The sequence below is a fragment of the Lissotriton helveticus genome, chromosome 6 (assembly GCF_964261635.1).
Source record: "Lissotriton helveticus chromosome 6, aLisHel1.1, whole genome shotgun sequence".
In the NCBI taxonomy this organism is placed as follows: Eukaryota; Metazoa; Chordata; class Amphibia; order Caudata; family Salamandridae; genus Lissotriton; species Lissotriton helveticus.
The window spans coordinates 1,848,902,984-1,848,917,464 of record NC_136067.1 but is presented as its reverse complement, the minus strand read 5'-3'; the positions used below and the strand labels follow the sequence as shown (position 1 = coordinate 1,848,917,464).

The 14,481-nt window shown below is 44.1% G+C and overlaps 1 protein-coding gene across 1 annotated transcript in view; it reads right to left on the bottom strand.

Moving 5' to 3' along the window:
* Positions 1-14,481, bottom strand: part of SMYD2 (SET and MYND domain containing 2) — a 234,431-nt gene that overhangs the window by 32,954 nt on the left and 186,996 nt on the right. The window contains exons 7-8 of the mRNA XM_078649777.1: positions 12,387-12,489; positions 328-438 (exon numbers count right to left, since the gene is read on the bottom strand). Coding sequence (XP_078505903.1) covers positions 328-438; positions 12,387-12,489 — 214 coding nt within the window. The remainder of the gene's footprint in view (positions 1-327; positions 439-12,386; positions 12,490-14,481) is intronic.

The window sequence follows — 14,481 nt, the reverse complement described above, 5'->3', positions numbered from 1 at the left end:
ATGAACACACATCTGCGTGAGGGGTTTGCAGACAAGATGTTGTAAAAATCAGTTGTACTCTTCCCTCAATCACAGCAAAGAGCCAAGTGGAAAGTTAGTGAAAACCAATAAAATAGAGGACATGGACACATGTGTGTGGGCTGGGGAGGTGGTGGTGGTGTAGGTGAATGCGTTTGTAAAAGTTTGGCAGGAGTTTTGGCAAAAGCGAGTGGGGTGTTTGTGGGCTGAGTGTAGGTGGGAATAGTTGTGTTTTGGTGGAATGTGTGTGGTGTGTGTGCCGCAAGGCAGTGTGTTGGGGAGTTTGTGTGTGTGTGTGATTTTTCTTACCTTTGCTCTTGTTGCGCATTCCTTGCACTCGCAGGAAAAGAAGTAAGAGTCCTTCAGCCTGTCGTTTCTGTCTTCCGTGGGATACAAAAGATCGATGTAGCTGGTAAAAATCTGAAAAACAAAGCATGGCATTTAGTTGAAGTAGACATTGAACAGCAGCATGGCTCAGGCGGTAGGCTTCCTTTTCAAAATGGCATTCAAAAAAAATCACACACAGCTTCCAAAGTACAAATATAATTCAGTGTAGGTACTTATTTCACTGCAGTGATTAATCAACAATATTTCTCAACAGTGACCTGTTCCTCGTGTCACTAGACCTAGAACGCAACATGTGCCCCTCCCCTCTGCCCCTGACAAGTGAGCAGAGTTGTATAAAGAACTGCATCTCTAGGGATGGAAAGGGGGTGGCGGGACTTGCAAGGGGTTCTGTATACGTTTTTCACGGCTTAGATCCAGCCCCTTCCAAAACAAACAACCCTCAACTCGAACAATACTTTTTTAGGTCGAGCCTGGTCAGCGCATGTACTGCTGCGAGACAGGCAGTATTGGAGTATGGCTTTGAAGCCCCGCCTACTCTCCGCCCATATTTTTAAAAGGCTTGTGTCATTGTCCTTCCTAAATGTTGGCTTCCGAGTCGCTATTAGGCTTATTAGTCCCTCCTTGGTACCGCCTTGTCTGCATTTGTTACCTACCATAATAACTGGACCTTATACTTGTCTTGTTACTCGGTCTGCTTTACCTGCTGTGACCACTATTTTGTTTAATGATTTGCCCCTATTCCACCCACTATGTCGCAGCACGCCCCCACCTTTTATTTAATTTACTAATAGCGGTCCGCTTTAGCGGCCACGTTTCTTTCTTTCTTTCTTTTGGCAGCGCGGTCCGCTTTAGGTCTAGCAGCCGCTCTTACTTACTGTTTTGTTTGTTTGTTTACAAGAGCCATGCGGGGCTTTCACATTCATGGAGGCTGCGCGCCCCTTTGTTTAGACAAGCCGCGTCTAAAGAAAGGTGCACCACCACTATTAAAGTAAATGTGCGGCATGGGTGCTTTTGCAAAAAAAAAACATCTGTTTGTCAACTTAACAGACAGATGCATTTTTTTGTCAAAGTGGCCTATGACTCAGTTTCACTTTAATGTCGACACATCCCTTTCTTTAGACGCGGCATGTCTAAAGAAAGGGGCGCGGCCTCTAATGTGAAAGCGCTGCATGGGCGCTAGAAAATCAACAAATATTTGCAAAGCAATAGGTCTCGCATTTGCGAGAGTTTCAGCTATTGAAATGCCAATAGCTCAAACTCTCGTAAATGCGAGACCTATTGCATTTGAAATGGTATGTTTGTTTTTTTTTTTTTTACTATGCATGTCAGGCTAGCAGGTATATCTTTTGTATACGGCCCGATTGCTTCTCAAACTATTGCACGCCGCACAAAAGCAAAATAGGAGAAAACTTTTTTTTTTTTAAATCTCCCTCTGTAAACTCAAGTTAAAATATTACAGATTTCAATAAACACCAGCACAATGAAACTTTCAAAAAAAGGAAATACTGTGACAGACAGTCGGTGCCTCTTTTTCTCTTTCCAGTTGTTCAACTTAATTTCCATCCCATCATGGCTGACGTCATCAATAGTAAGGTGCATTGGATGCAAGTGATTCAGAGCCAGCATCTCTCTAGCGCCGCAGGGATGACTTGTGTGCATTGCTGAGCCATAATTCTCCCCTGCCTCTTGCTTTCCAAGTGTAAACAAGCCGAACACAAAGCTTCTGTGGATGCAGCCTTATCTCTTCTCTGCAAGATGCCACCGACTAAAGACACAGCTGGCCCTTCCTGTCTTGCAGCATCGCTTACTGTCACCCTCCAAGATAGCAACTACGCCACAGGACAAGGATGCCGTGCCTGCCTTGAAGGTTGGCGGCCGCTGCTGCCTGCAGTTAGCAAGCGCGGCCAGGAGATGGCGCCAGAGGCCGCGCAACCATACGAGGCAACAGCTGGGAAAACAAGATAATTCGCTGTAATGTGCTGCTGGAGTCCACAGCTTGTCCAAGTTTGTCTAAGAGGGATATCTGTCTAATGTCTAAAGTCAGATTAAGGCATTCATCAAGATGCAAAACGCTTAGCAGGCTTAGTCAAAGGCGACACTCCGCACTGTCAGCTGAAGCTGCCAGAGAGATATCCCCTGTCACGCCGGAAGCCCTGGCCGAAAGTTTGCTTTGTCCTGCACTGCAGCGCAAGGCAAACACAGATTACACGATCCTGGGCGCATTATACCTGCTCACCTTTGTGGTGCATTTTTATCAGCTCTTTGCATGAATGTTTGTGTGTTTTTATTTCTACTTTTTCAACATCCAAGTAGACGTTTCGGTTTTTTCCCGACCGCCCCCGCCTCTCCGCCCTTTCTTTTGGCGCCTGCCTCTCGCCCCTCGACTTCCCAGTACCCAGCGATACTCCTGTTCCTTTGCCGAGCTGGCCATCTACACCAGCCCAGCGGGGTTTCCACCGCTGTCCAATCCCACGTTTAAATCTTCTTCATAAACCTACAGGCAGTGCTTGAAATGAAAAAATAATAGAAGTCCACGTACTCTTTAGAGTACCTGCGTGTTTCCTAGAAGTGTCGGTACTCTCCTATTTAAAAGTATTAGGTCTCTCATGAGAAGTGCCGGTACTCTCCCTCTAAATATAAAAAAAGTGCCGGTACTCCGTACCGGGCAGTACCGCCTGAAGGAGAAATGTTACTCGATGGAGACCCAGCGCAGCAGTTTTATATAGCGCCGATATGGCCTACGGGCATTACAGCGCTTTACAAAGAGGCATGGAGTAGCAACACAAAAACAGAACACGATAAATCACAGCAGAGAACGCAGGTTAACACAGGTGTCACTGCAGGGGCGCAGGGGGTAGGGGACAGAAATATCAGGTGCATGAAGGTTGACTGGGGCCTGTCCCGAAGACCCTAAGAGGCAGGGGCTTATGAAAGAGAGACCAAAATAAACTGGGGGTATTATTTCACGTAAAAGGTGAAAGGAGTAAGTACAAGTTAGTGAAGCGAACAAACAAGAGTTAAATATATAAAAAGTGCCGATTGAATGAACAAGTAGTAGGGCTGTCTAAGCAAAACTAGGCACATTTAGATGAGTGCTGAGTGGAAGTATCTTTGGAACAGTAACAGCTTCAGAGCTTTCTAGGTCTCGCCTGGGCAGCGCTTGCGCCGTCTCTTCGAGTCATGCTGTATTTAGGATATGCAAAAGGAAAACAATGGTTCTGTCGGGAATCACATGTAGAAATAACCATTGTTTTCCTTTTGCATTCCTTCCCAGGTTCTGAGGGTTACTGGGTTACCCCATTATCTTTAATGGTATTTAGGATATGGGCATGAAGCTCTACCCACTTTCCGCCCATCTTTTTAATTGGCCCCTGTCACTGTCCTTTGTAAATGGGGGCATTTCATTGGTCAATAGGCTTGGTACTCAACAAATAAAAAAAAAAACAGTAAGGGAAAGGAAGCAAAAATCTCCACCGTGATGGAAAAGATCAGAAAAACAGTTTTTTCCTAGAGAACCCTCACCCACCAGGGTTGCCCCTTGGTGGCATGCTTCAATATTGGGGTTCATCCCGATCCGCTGTGGATCGAGGCATGCTACAACCAAACGGATACGTGGGAGCACTATAGAGATAATGTCTATGATAAAGACTGTAGTTGGTGAGGCGAGTGGGAAAGATGTGCTAATAGGTTAAAAATGCCTGACTAGTAGGACCCTTACTTTATTCCTGCCTCTGTGTATTCAGTCCTTTCTATTGGCCTAAAGACGGTCCTGGGCTTTTGTCAGGGTGGGATGCGATGAAGTCACTCTCCCAATGACGTGAGTGTAAAGTGGGCATGCAATTTACATGTGTCGCATTGCAGGATTTCTTGGAACAAGTCTAATAATTGCTGCTGTTTTCTAAGAGGAATTACCCCACATTAACAGGGCATCAGCTCCCAACGGGGGCATGAGGGGGAGCCTTGTTGTCACACATTCCTCAAAGGTCCACCCCTGTTTGAGACCTACTGTGTGTTCTGCTCCCCTGCTTGTCCTGGGAGGACCGTCTTTAGGACAATAGAAAGGGCAAAACATGTTGGTGTCTAGCTTAGGGTCATAGGTCCATTACATCTTCTAGCCCTATTGTAGTATTTTTTAACCTTCCCTCCCTCTCACTCCACTAATAAAGCATACTTTAGGAGTGGGTGAGGAATTTTATCTTTAAACGTTACGCCCCCATATACAAAATCTTCATAAGTGCTCCCTGAAATATGACCCAGACGTTTAGGAGTTGGGGTGAGCCCGATGATGAAGCATGTCACTATTAGAGTGAGTGAGGGCTATAATAAGACAAGGGTCTCTTTCCCTTCCCACCCACAACAGTGGGTCGGCAAAAGACTGGCGTAGAAACTCTTAGTACGGTGTCATCTCAAAAAAAGAACAACCTTCTTCTCCCCTACCCCCTCTTTTTCACTGGAAGGAACCAACCTGGTTCCAGAAGGGATACTTAGTTGTTTTTAGATATAATTAATAGCGGATTGTAATGAGCAAGCTCAAATACTGTAATAGCTTACTCGTCAGAAGCCTGCAGTATACCCAACATCTCGTTCACAAGATTAGGGACCCTGGAAAGGCTGTAAAAGGGTGGAGAGCTTTCACCAAATAGGTAGAAAGGGACTCCCTTCCTACCTATTTGGTGAAAGCTCTCCACCCTTTTACAGCCTTTCCAGGGTCCCTAATCTTGTGACAGAGATGTTGGGTATACTGCAGGCCTCTGGCGAGTAAGCTATTACAGTATTTGAGCTTGCTCATTACTAGAATGTTGATTAGTGACAAGGAGGTATGAAATGGGGATGCAGACACAAAGTTCTGATGTTAATGTGCTAGAACATGACGGCTTAGGCAGTATAATAGGTAAAGGTCTGGAGTCTCAATGCTGAGCTTTTATCCAGATCTAAGAAGTTGTACGAACAACTATGACCCTAAATATAAGAATCTATGAAAAATCTTGGTAAGTAAGGAGTCAGGTTGGGGATGAACCTCAGATGTAAACAGAGATGTGAGCCCTCAATAAATGGGTCAAGTAAACCTGCCAGCGAGGTACTTGGCCACTTTCCAGTGTGGCAGGGGCCCCAAATGTTTGGCTCAGTGGCACTTCATCCAGCAGCCAGATCACGGAGGCAGGTAACTGATCTATGTCCAATGCCAGACCATTCGAAGGCCAGCAGGGACCAGCAATAAGGTGATAAATATAAAGTGGACGTTAGTGCAGGGGGAATGTGCTCAACAGGCACAGTTTACCTGTTCTTGCACGCTTAGCTCTTTGGAACCTCTCCTCAAGCTTTTGGTGAGGAGTAGTGATGTTTTTTTAATGCATTGGGGTATTGTCTCTGAATCTCTGAGCTGACTGGGGACTTGCACACAAGCAATCATTTCAGGATGAGAAGCCTACTGAATGAAGTTCAGAACATGGCTTAAACCCAGCCTAAAAGAAATCAGCAGCACTCAGCTGCATGTTCAGGAAGGCACCAGAGTGTGGATCATTCAGGTCTTGCCATGGTGAAAGTCTTCAAAGTACTATTTATTTATTTATGAGTTTGTATAGCGCTTGAATCACTCCGGCAGGAGTATCTCTGCGCTTTTGACCGGTAATCAGAGACATACAGTTGGGAGGAGTATTAGATTTCATTTTTAAACAGAATGGTCTTTAGAGATTTTCGGAATATTAGATGCTCTTTGATTTGTCTCAGAGCCAGTGGTAGTTTGTTCCACAACTTGGGGCCCATAGTAGACAGTGTTCTGCCTCCATGTCGGACTTTTTTTAGTATGGGGGACCACCAGAAGAAGACTATTACTTGATCTAAGGGATCGCGTTGGGACATAAGGAACAAATTTCCGCTCGAGATAAATAGGTCCTTGTCCATTCAAACACTTGTGAATCAAGCAACATATCTTAAACTTTGCCCTTTGTCTGACTGGGAGCCAGTGTAATTGGTCAAGAAGGGGTTCGGAGGCCGTTCTAGGGGGAGCATTCAGAACCAGGCGGGCTGCCGTGTTCTGGATGACTTGAAGCTTATCCAAAACTCCTTAATTGGCAGAAAGTAGTAGGCCGTTGCAATAATCGATCCGACTCAGAATCAGTGCCTGCACGAGGGTTTTTCTTACTGAATTCGGTAGGGGTGGAAAGATTTTGCGTAGCAAGCCTATGGTGTGGAAACATATCCCTGAGATGTAGGTGGAATGATGCTTTAGTGACAGGTCGTGATCGAACCGAACTCCTAGGTTCTTCACGACCTGTTTTGGTTCAGGGACTGCTCCCAGCTCTGATGGCCACCATTCTGGAGTCCACAGTATCTTAGCCTCCCCGAACAGCATGATCTCCGTCTTGCTGACGTTACACTGGAGATAATTGGTCGCCATCCATCTGGCCACTTCTCTCATGCCAGATGAGAAGGAGTTCCTGACCTCCGTGGAAAGAGTTTTAAAAGGGAACAGGAGCTGTGTGTCATCTGCGTAAGACACGGGGACAAAGCCGTGTCTACGCAATACTCCTGCCAGGGGTGCCAGATAGATATTAAAAAGCGTTGGGCTCAAACAAGAGCCCTGTGGCACCCCCTTAGAAATCTCATTTTCCACCGAGCGGTATGCACCCATGGTGACTCTCTGGGTGCGATCGACTAGGAAACTCTGTAGCCATTCCAGGGCTTTGTTTTTAAGGCCAGCGTTCGACAACCTTTGAATCAAGATTGGGTGAGACACGGTGTCGAACGCTGCCGATAGATCCAACAAAACCAAGATGACAGAGAGGCCCTTGTCTTGGTAGACATGGAGATCATCTGTAACAGACAGTAGCGTGGATTCTGTGCTGTATTTCGGGCGGAATCCTGACTGGGATTCGTCCAGGGCCTGTACTCGTTCAACATGTGCAGAAAGGTGGCGGTTGACATGTTTTTCTATTATTTTTCCCAGGAAAGGTAACAAGGAGATAGGTCTTAAATTTGTCAGGTCAGACCATGATAAGGCGGTGTTTTTCCTTATTGGTCTAACAAGTGCTCTCTTCCATTCCTTGGGGACAATACCTGAGGTGAGTGAGAGGTTTACTAATTCCATTATCATTGGACTTAGATGTACAGCTAGAGAGGGCATTAGTCTAGCAGGGATAACATCCTCTGGGCTCCCACTTTTGATCTGATTTATAAGGATCAGTGTATCTTGAAGTGAGATGTGGGCAAAGCAGTCCAGCGACTGTGAGTCAGATATAGGATCAGAGGGATTAGAGTGAGGTGTTATGTCAGGCAATGGGTTCTGATTGGTGGATAATATTTTATCATAGATTTTCTCAATTTTATTGATGAAGAAGCAGGAGATTTCATCGCACAGCTTTTGAGATGACATATCCGGGGCTTCGCACGCTGCGGGTTTGGCAAAAGTTTGTATAATTTGAAAAAGAACTCTGGGGGAGTTTCCTGCCTCTTGTATTTGGGTGGTAATGTGCGCTTTCCGAGCACTGCGTATAGCTTTATGATAAGAGGAGAGAGCCCTCCAGTATTTATTCTTATCCTCTGGAAGGTGAGATGTTCTCCATCTTTTTTCTAGTTTCCTAGCTCCTTGTTTGAGAGTCCTTAAGTGGTCAGAGAACCACACCTCTTGTTTTCTGACTGGTTTAGGTTTAAAAGATTTTAGTGGGGCAATTATATCTATCGCTTTCCTTGTTTCACCCTCGAATTTCTTAAGGGCAGATTCGATGTTATCCGAGGGCCGAAACACAGGGGGATTAAAATTTCCTCCAAAATTGGAGTTAGTGACTTTGTGCCATTGTCTGCGAACGCAAGGCAAGGACCTGGGACAAGTGATGTTGGGTACTTGGGACGGAATAATAAATTCCACCATAAAGTGGTCAGTCCAATTCACTTGAGTAGCAGGGGGGCATGATATCGTCTGCACATTAGAAAAAATTAGATCTAAGGTATGCCCAGCCTGGTGGGTAGGTCCCTTGTTTTTCAATGTCAGGCCTAACGATGATAGATCAGTTATCAGTGATTGTGCTTCACTACAATCCGGTCTCTCACTGTGGACATTAAAGTCCCCAACTAATGTGAACTCACTATCATTCTTGATATATGGGGCAAGTAATTCAACTAAATGAATAGTGAAATTCTTGCACGGACCAGGCGGTCTATAGATTAAAGCACCTCTATAATTCTCTTTAAGGGAGGACTGTATTTTAAAAATCAGAATTTCAATATCAGGGGAGCTAAGTTCCTCTAGGATTGTAACTCTTAGGTCATCTTTATAAACCACGGCAATTCCGCCGCCCGTTTTCAGAGGGCGATCCAGTCTCAATATTTTATAGTTACAAGGGATAGCAAGAGTTATGTCCGGGCTGCAATGTGGTTTCAGCCATGTTTCAGTGAGATAACACACATCAGGTTGTTTGGAGGTAATCATATCCCAAACCTCTGCTGTGTGTTTGGAGAGGGACCTGATGTTACAAAGGATGTACCTCCTTCCTACTGGGGGGGTATCTGTGACTTTAAATGGCGTGGATACCAATGGGTTGTGGCAGAGTGTACGGTGGGTCATAGGATGGGTGGTAGAAAATTGAGTATGACATAGACGGCAGGAGAAAGGTCCTTCCACCTCTAGTTGGGCGGTACATGTAGCGCTTGAGGATGAATGACCGTTTAGGTTGCGCAATATGGTAGGGGAGTATATTAGCTTTACCGCGAAGTCAGCATGCGATGGAATAGCATGACTAGGGTGGCGTCTAGTTTGCATGTCCAGTCCAGGGCATCAACACTGCTTGAAATTACAAATACTCAAATTCAGCATGGTTTACCTGCTTTTGGAAAGTTGTAGACGCTGGTGGGAGTAAGCAAGATTATCCTGCCCGAAGCATTTATGACAGCCACGTTAGGGACAGTGCCACCAGAAAAAGAATAACCACATGAGAGCTGTTCTGGTGCGAAACCTGTGATTTCGATACCTTCTGTACCCAGGGCAGTGGGGTCCCTCTGTCATTTCTGTGGGAAGCTTCCAACATCTATTTTGCACTCAGCATTAAAAAAAATTGTGAGTAGCCCTAACATTCATACCAGAGTCTGTCGTGATTATTTTTGCACTTGTATGCATTCTGATATTCGTTATCAGTATTAAGGTGACAATTAGGGAAACATCCTTTACAACAAAATTTTTACCATGCAGTGCTTTTACATCGCAACTTTTACAACGCAAACCATTACAACGCATTGCGCTGGGGGGCGCTCTAGGATAGGGAATAGATTTAATTTACTATCCAACACCTTCCCTACTATCCACGGGGACTGGAGTTGGAATAGTAAATTAAACTATTCACTATCCAGCACCCCAAAGCGCTATGCGTTGTAATGGCATGGGTTGTAAAAACTGCGTTGTAAAGGCATGCGTGGTAAAAGCATGCGTTGTAATGTTATACATCCTGACAATTATACCACTGAACAACACAAATATCATTCAGAAAGAAAAGAGAGGTGCTTCTTACCAGTAGTGGCACGAGGGCGCGGGCAGTTGGCTTCATCCCTAAATGCAGACACTGCACACCAAAACCAGTCAATCAGGGATTAAGGGTCTAATTGAGATCTTGGAGGATGCGTTACTCCGTCAGAAACGTGAAAGATATCCCGTCTGCCGTATTACGATTCCATTATATCCTATGGAACTTGCAATTTAGCGGACCGGATATCCGTCAATATGTGACAGAGTATCCTATCTGCCAAGGTCGTAATCAGACCCTAAGTCTTTGAAACTATTTGGAGCGGAGACCAGTTTAGATTTTCCCTAAACACAGGAGTCACCAAGAATGGTCCTGGAGAAATCAATCTCCTTCTCTGGGCAGAGGCCAAGGCCATCCAGAACTTTCACATCCTGCACGTAATCTCCAATGTGCCATTCATGAAATTGCAGTCTGCACCATAAAGGAGAGGCATGGTGGCGTAGAGACATAGGGCCTGATTCACAAAGTTAACGTACGCTTTTGAGTAAGTTTATTACTTTTTGGATGGTCACAAAATCAGAGCGTAAATTCAGTCCAAAAGTGACCGTAATACACTCTGGGAAGATATGTTAAAATATAGAATCCCGGATGGCTTGTTGCTGATTTTAAAAGAGCTACATAGAGGGAATTGGGCCCAGGTCATTAGAGACACGCAGGGGTCATTAACTCATAAGATAACAGTAGGGAATGGCCTTAGGCAGGGGTGCGTTTTGGCACCCCTGTTATTTTCAATTTTTTTGGCAGACCTCCCCGCGGCACTCGAAGTGGAAATAAGCGCAAGCCCTAGAATGAGTGGTCACAAAGTGCCTTGTCTTCTATACGCTGATGATCTAGTGATCCTTGACCAAACTGAAATAGGACTTCAAAGGAAATTAAATGCTTTTAAACATTATTGTGATAGGAAAATGTTGATTGTAAATATGGAAAACACCAAGGTTTTATGTTTTAGGAAGAGCCAGAAGAATTTGAATTGGTTTTTGGGCCATGACAAACTAGAGGCAGTTAAAGAATATAGATATCTAGGCCTCTGGTTTGACAGTGCGCTAAAATGGCGTACCCATTTGGAGGCTCAAAAAGCAAAATCTTTTTCATCCACATGTGGGTTGAAAAAGTTTAATAAAGAATATGGCGATATGACACACAAACCAATGTTAAAGGCATTCGAAGCAATGATCCCCCCCCCCCCAAGTATTGTATGGGGCAGAGGAGTTATACCCGAGTGGTAAACATGAGTGGGATCAGGAAGAGGGAAAAAATTTAAAAATATTATTGTCTTTACCTAACTGTACAATGGTTCAAGCAATCAGAATGGAACTAGGGTTAACCTCTTGGAGTGTGCAATCCCAAATGGCCCTGGTAAGATTTTGGAAGCGTCAAGACCCAGGAGTGATACAGAAGGTCTCACAATGGTGTAGAGAGGAGATCCAAATAAGTAGACTTGGCTGGGCAAAGGACGTGAGAAGAATCCTCCAGAAAATAGCAGGGCACCTTAATGTGAGACTTTCCCAGGAGTCCTTGATGGCCCAGTTTACAAAGAGAACGCTTAGGGAACAAGGTCAGTCCCTTTCAAGGGCACAGGACCTAGATTATATGCTAGCGAAAAAAATCGGTCCAGTGGTTTAAGAATTCATGGGTAAATGAAGGTTGGTTTCCGTACTTGGATATATTGCCCAACCAAGGGTTAAGATACGAAATTCTAACTCGGGTTAACCCTTGGAAGATAGACGGAAAAATAAAGACTGCACTGATTGGCACAGATGGTTATGGTAACTGTGGGCTAGGACTAAGAAATGACATGTTGCACATATTGCTTGATTGCACATTTGTACTTGACATACGTAAACTGTTTTTACGTCCTATATTTTTATCACATAAGATAACTTTGCGTGCCCAAGCGATTTGTTTACTTACAGATATGCCCTCGCTAGAAATTGCAATAGGATTGGGAAAATTCCTGAAGGCCATAAAATAATTTGGAAGGGAGATACTGAAGGAGGGGCATTGATCTTAAGTGTTTTTAGGTCTTCTGTAAATGTGAATTTTTCTTTGTATTCTTTTAGGAACCTAGAGATTTCTGTAAAATTTGGGTTCAATGAATAGTGTGTCTTTGAGGGTGCCACCTTTTTTTAACATGTATTGAATTTTAATTATTTATGATGTAGTAGAATTTAGACTGTTCGTACTATTTGGATCCTGATCGTGTTTTGTTTTGTACTGTTTATAAGACCGTGGTCTAAATAAACAAATTTTCTCTCTCTCTCTCAGTCCAAAAGTGTAACTTACACTCGGATTTTGTGAATAGCCCATAAAGTAGTACATTTACTAAAAAGTTATCTTTGTGAATCCGGCACATAATTGACAGCCAATTTGTCTTGCCCTGAAGCTTGACTAACTTGGTCACATGTTCCACTATTGTTTGGAACTGGGGGCCGCAATTTATAAATGTTCCCAAACAAAAGTGCAATAACAATGTTCACACCAACAATACACAAAGCATTCACATTTATTTACCTCATCGCCAGCCTTAATCTCCTGAACAGCTCGGACTTCAGCCAGCGTCCCTTTGTAAGTCACAATCACATTTGGACAACAACTGTGGTTCATTAGTGCAACACTAGAATTAAAAGTAAAAAAAAAAATAGATGGATTTTCCATATTAAGTCATTGTCATGCAACATTTTAAAACATCTTTAAAAAACAATATCAAACAGGAATTGAAAGCTGTAACCCACTTTTTTCAGGTGTATTTCACAAGTTAAATGAACAACAATCAAAGCACACAGCAAGGTTTTCATGCAGAACTACAGAAAGGATGGGAGAGCATAAAATACTAAATGCTAGCCATAGCACAAAGGGGTATTCACTTATAGATGAAGGTTTCAGATTAACAAAAATACATCTATATTTAGAGAGACCCTTCAAAGGAACAAAGGAACATTCCTTCTGATCCTGAAGTTTAACTCAAAAGTTCTTTAAGTGTTATTTTTTGGGGCTGAAATTCTCTATTTTATCCAAAGAAAGCGCTTTGACAAACATAGATGATAGAAACCAAGGTGGATCAGCATAGGAAGAATGACCACCTTAGCCGTCTACATTCACCTGTTCTGCAGTGAAAGCAGAGGACATATAATGTATCACGCACCTAAGGTATCCTCTACCACTGTTAGATGCAGTACATTGAGGTAGAGACCGCCCTATGAGCTCGCAGAGGTGAGCCATGGTACAGTAGTATTCTCAGTAGAGTATGTAGCTGGGCTTTGGAAATACCTGAATGGACCTCTTATCATTGGTGACATTTCTTAGTAGAAATAGTTGCCCCCATTATTGCAAAAAAAAAAAAAAATTGAACAATTAACAAAACAAAAAAATTTGAGCTAGCGCGGTCAACCATCTGCAGGAAACTAAGTGTAGAAATATTCAATGGAAGAGGGCAGCATTGGACATGACGAGTGATATTGACATTCTCTGTACTGATAAAACGGTGGAATGATTTGGATAAACAGCAATTGATGCAACAAACAATTAGTGATCCTACCACTTTATGCATGGCAACAACCAACTGAGATATGCACATCTCACGTCTCCAGAGAGAAAGATGCTCAACAGGGCATCTGACATGTTTTTCCTATAAGCTTCGGAATAGGACATGAAGTACTATAGAAAAGGCAGACCTTATAGAAAATGGTCCATTAAGACCCCAGGGGAAAACCAGCAGGAAGTAGGAGAAGCCTGCTTTCTGGCATCAAAAATAAATGATGCACTCAGAAGTAAGATTTATGTAAGCCTATTAAGACTTGTTACATATCCAAAACCAGTTTGCAACTTAATGTGGGGAAGAATTGCTGTTTATAACCCTGGAAAACTCAGTGTTTTACACAAATATATATAAGGCAGTCTTGCTCCAACAGACCACTCTGCTTCCCAGAGGCCCATGGACTCTCCCTTTATGGTACCTGACATCATTGTTGTGTTGTTTCTGCTATGGGTTGCAGGGGTTACCGGTGGCCCAGGTAGGGAACTTGGGAAGGCACTTTCTTTGGAGTGATGTGCTTCGGAACCTGTAAGAGGGCTTTCCTACTTGGGCGGAAGTGGGCTCTGTTTGCCATGAACAGAAGAGGCTTTATGCTGGACCACACTGTGGTCTGTCTCGCCTGCGAACCACAGATATGCCTGGTCTTCAAGTGTCTGTCCTGCACGTTTCCACCTGGGCATGGCAGTATCCTCTGTCTCCCTTCATCCATGGTGGGCTCAGGGTCCCTGGCTGTTTTTCCATGCAAGGTGCTACGAGGGTTGGTGATAGCAAGTTCAATTAAAGTGCTCAGTTGGGAGCCTGTTCCCATGCTGGTGCTGACTTGTCAGCTGTTCTGGTTCAGTGTCCTATAGGCTGCACACAGCCCCACCCTTTGGCGTAAAACTGGGGTCAGCTAGTCTGCATGCATCTTGCCGGGTGTAGCAGGTTTAGCAGGCAGGGGCTGGATTTCTAATGTTGGTGGAAGTCTCAGTGAGTTGCACATTTGCTGCCTCCCCTTATAATGACAAGCATGGTTTTCGAATCTCAGCCTGGCATGCTCTGCAGTCTCAGCACCCTCATTTTTAAGAGGTTCTG